A 3,934-nucleotide genomic window follows, 5' to 3' on the forward strand; every position below is an offset into this window, starting at 1 on the left:
TTGGGAGCCACCATTTTGTCAGGGTAATCGATATACCCGACATCTTGGAAGGTGAAGACGGCAGCTTCATTATCGTCTTGGCGTAAAATCGCAAAGCGGTTTGCCAAGGGAATAAAGCTTCCTTGAATTGCATGGATCAAGCAGTCGTGGTCTTCACTTGAGTTGACTTCGACAAGTTGGAGTTGTTGGGGCTGGACGTATTTGTTTCCCATGGCCATTGCTCTGGAGAATTGAATTCGATGCCAGTCTGGGACTTCGACTTGAGTGAAGCTTGGCGTGACTTGCATGGCAGACAAGTCTTCTCCAAGCAGGTTGGGTCGAAAAATCAATTCAGGGAAATCGGGAGGATTTTCCGAATTTTCAGAGCCGCTGCTCGATGAAAATTCGGATTCCATTTCCGTGTCTTCCTTGGTCTTGTTTCGAGGCAGCGCTTCGACTGCGAGAATTTCTTCCGAAACTGCGGAAATGTCTGAATCCATGACAATGTCGATGGATTCATCCAAAGGGAGGTCTTGAGTTGAATTCCCATTTGCCGAAGGCGTTGGAAGGTCTTCAAGTGGAGTTGTCGATAGAGCATTCGTAGGAATAATCGCAACTTGAGTTGGAGATGCCTTGGTCTTGGATGCAGCTTGATTTGTTGAAACCTTGGCCGCAATTGATGGTGGTGGCTTTTTGTTGAACCGCGCAATCCGGTGGTTCACAAAGCATGGGGCTTGATGGCTTCCCATGGGGTAGATTTCGCGAACAGGGTCTTCTGGGCCAAGCAAAAGGCATGCAGGAACTTCCTTGGTCGAAAAATATACCGTCAAGGCATGAGAGGCAATGGAACCTTTGCAAAAAGTTGGCTTGATGAGAACCGGGCGGGATCCCATGGAATTGAAATAATTCCAAAGATGCTCCGCCGTGGCGTCTTGCGAAAGAGTCACATCGATCCAGTACAAGTGCGAAAACACGGAGTACTTGAGGATTTGAAAGGTTCTTCCACAAATGTTGACCTTGATTCCACCGAGTTGAGTGACCCACTCGCGATCAGTGCAAGTAAAGCTGATCCCCACGTTCTTGACTTTGCGGAAATCCCGGCAGACAGTCTTCCCAGTGATCCACTTGGCAGGTTGGTCAGTTGAAGCAAGGCAGTCCAAAATTGTTGCGATGGAAAAAGTCGCAACAGCGGACTTGCACAAAATCATCATTGAAAATGATGATTCCGCTTCAACCGGTGTTGGGACAGACAAAGTCGCGTGCAAACGGGAGTCGGTTGGCGTGAAAGACTTGTTCTCGAACGCCTTCATGGCTGCCGCAAATTCGGCTTCGGAAGGACGAGATCTTTCCGAGGACGATTGGGCTTGATACCAGGATTTCGCCCATTCCTTGTCATGGATAGGCTTGTCTTGGGATGGGAGTGCCTTGGCAGAGCCAGGGGTTCGTCCTTGAGGGGCAGAGCCGCTGGGAGAGTCGATGGCACGTCCTTGGGTGGGAGAAGAATTTTTTGCATTCTTCCCCATGGGAAAAGACTTCCAAGAAATCTTTCCCGTGGGAGAAGAATTCAAAGAATTCTCTCCCGTCGTGGCAGAGGGAGCTTGGGGGGGCTTCACTCGCGTTTTCTTCGTCTTCGGCTTGGCAGAGGTCGAGGACGGAGGCAAAATTGAGGACGAAGGCGAGTCTTGGCCAACCAAATGCCCGGTATAGGCATATTGGTAGAGTCAGCTTGCATTTCTTCCTTGAAGGTTTCTTCTTGAGCTTGGTACAGTCCAAAGAGCGGCGGCGGCCAGGTAGGAGACCTGTGCACGAGGGAGCAAATTGAAAAGTAGGGTTTGATTCCGGAGAAAGATATACATTACACTTAAGTATGTGACCTTTCAAAATGCTATGCAAAAGAGGAGGATGCAGTAGTGGCCGGGAGCTTATTGTTGGTGGGCGTCGTCAGTACGGTTGCGGCCTTGGGCGCCAAGTTTGCGGTTGGCAGTCTGGCGTTCCTGACGCTGACGTTTGTTGGCGTTGGGAGCAGGGAGGGCTGTAGGGGTGCCCGTCATAGCGCCAGGAGGGTTGCTGGGGTCGCCTTTGCGAGCCAGATGGCGGATGCAACGGATCTTGAGATCGGGGGGGAACTCCGTGAGCGGAATTTCTCCGGCTGAGTCAAACAGGGTGACCATGCCGAAGAACTTGTGGACGATCCAGCAGTGCGCATCGCTCCACGTCATCGTGGTGAGCAGGTAGACGCCGTTGACCAGCGGTACCATGCAGTTGGCAAGGTCGACAAGGCTGTTGCCGGTGAGGTGGAGGGCGATGCGTTTGTTGAGAGTTGCTTCGCACACGTTGAGTCCACGAGACATGGCCAGGCGGAGGAAGTCCCGAAGAAGGGATGAGGGGACTCCTCGGTGCATGGCGGCGTTGTGGTCGATGAGAAATGCTGTTAAGTCGGCGTCGGAGAGGTCGAGCGACATGTTGAGAAGCTTGGCGGCTCGGTGGAGAGCCACCGGCAGACAGTGTCGTTGAGGGTCGGCACCAAGGGAGGCCCAGGTGGGGTCGCGGGTGCAGAAAGTGGCGAACGTAGGGAGCGGGTGGGGCACAGGCGGCACGGCGTCGGGGTTTTGTTCGCGCTCAGCCGCGAAGGCATCGATGGCGTCGTTGTTGGCGGTGTCGATGGCCTCCCGCATGGCACAGAAGCGTTGGAAGAGGCCAAGCGCTTCTGGGCAGTGGGAGGCGTGGGCGGCTGTGATCCAAGTCGTCGCTGGGCCGCCTTTCACGTGAGGGCGGCCCCAGCGCACGTGGTATCGAGTGTCCGGCTCATCCACCCCCTCGACGACAACGTGACGGACGTCGTCGATGAACAGCACCTCGAGGGCATGCGGTTCGTCGGGTGAACCCTCGAGGATCATGTCGGTGGGGTGGGAAGGCATGCCGGGGGTGACTTCCTTGAAGGTCGAGGGGTCCAACGTGTCGAGAATATCTTTCGACCGGGTGACACGAAGGGGAGGGAAAGAGCTGGAAGGGACCCGAGGGTGGCGGAGTGCGTAGGGTGTTCCGGAAGGGGGGGGTCGTTGGCGGTGAGGCGGCGTTGTCGTCGTCGTCGTCCTCGTCCGTTGAGCTGAGGCCCGTGGGAGGTGGGTTGGCACGGTGGTCGGTAGACGGATGGTCGTCATCGTCATCGTCGTCCGACGAGGTGAGACCCGTGTGGGATGGGGTAGCGCGTGCGTCCGCGCTCGGGCGGGCGTCGTCGTCGTCGTTGGCTGCCGATGTGCTGATGCCCAACGGGGCAGAGGCAGCAGGATTGCCCTTCGACGGCTGGGCGTCGTCGGAGTGCGAATCACTGCCGTTGCGCACTGCAGGGGAGCATTGGTCGGTAGAGACGGTGGGGGTAGTCGGCGTGTCGGTAGGAAGGGACATTTCAGTCGTGTGAGGCTGTGGGGTACTCGGCAAATTGCGGAATGACAGGTTGGCAAAAGGACGTTGGTGGGGAGTGTGACAGTTGCTACCAGGCCCGTTCCCTAGGAAATTTCCCTGGCAAAATCTGCAGAGTTCTCATATTCATTGATAACGAGGCATGTGCATTACCGTCGCCTGGGATCGAACCCGGGACCTTCCGCATACGAAACGGACGCTCTACCATCTGAGCTAACGAGGCTAGGTGTCGCAATTAGCTCAGTGGTTAGAGCGTCTGTCTTGTAACCCGAAGGTCCCCGGTTCGATTCCGGGCATCCGCTATACTTTCCGACGGATTCAACCCCGTCATGCGCACCTGGAAAGAAGGACTATCCGGATGAGGGGACCCGCGTTCCGGATAAAAACACCCGTACGCGACATTTCAGAAAAATCAAAAACCACCCCCCCTTGAGTGAGCCCTATCAGCCGGATAAAGCGAGAAGGCAATATTAAGTTAGTAGTATATCCGGTTAAAACCACTAATACACCTCCCTTGACAATGAGCTACATCCCC

The 3,934-nt window shown here is 55.2% G+C and overlaps 2 protein-coding genes and 2 pseudogenes across 4 annotated transcripts; 1 reads left to right on the forward strand and 3 right to left on the reverse strand.

Moving 5' to 3' along the window:
* Positions 1-136: 136 nt before the first annotated feature.
* Positions 137-1,289, reverse strand: H310_13725 (hypothetical protein; the record flags this gene model as incomplete). The annotated part of the gene is made up of 2 exons (XM_008881352.1): positions 137-247; positions 282-1,289. 2 exons carry the CDS (start codon positions 1,287-1,289, stop codon positions 137-139), a joined length of 1,119 nt encoding a protein of 372 aa, XP_008879574.1.
* A 612-nt stretch (positions 1,290-1,901) lies between these two features.
* Positions 1,902-3,384, reverse strand: H310_13726 (hypothetical protein; the record flags this gene model as incomplete). Its single annotated transcript, XM_008881353.1, has 2 exons — positions 1,902-2,947; positions 2,994-3,384. 2 exons carry the CDS (start codon positions 3,382-3,384, stop codon positions 1,902-1,904), a joined length of 1,437 nt encoding a protein of 478 aa, XP_008879575.1.
* Positions 3,385-3,549: 165 nt separating this feature from the next.
* On the reverse strand, positions 3,550-3,622 carry H310_13727 (annotated as a pseudogene). Its single transcript has one exon. The product of its transcript is annotated as a tRNA-OTHER (tRNA).
* A 6-nt stretch (positions 3,623-3,628) lies between these two features.
* On the forward strand, positions 3,629-3,701 carry H310_13728 (annotated as a pseudogene). The gene has a single exon. The product of its transcript is annotated as a tRNA-OTHER (tRNA).
* The last annotated feature ends 233 nt before the right edge of the window (positions 3,702-3,934 follow it).

This window comes from Aphanomyces invadans, assembly GCF_000520115.1.
Source record: "Aphanomyces invadans strain NJM9701 unplaced genomic scaffold supercont1.55, whole genome shotgun sequence".
In the NCBI taxonomy this organism is placed as follows: Eukaryota; Oomycota; class Saprolegniomycetes; order Saprolegniales; family Verrucalvaceae; genus Aphanomyces; species Aphanomyces invadans.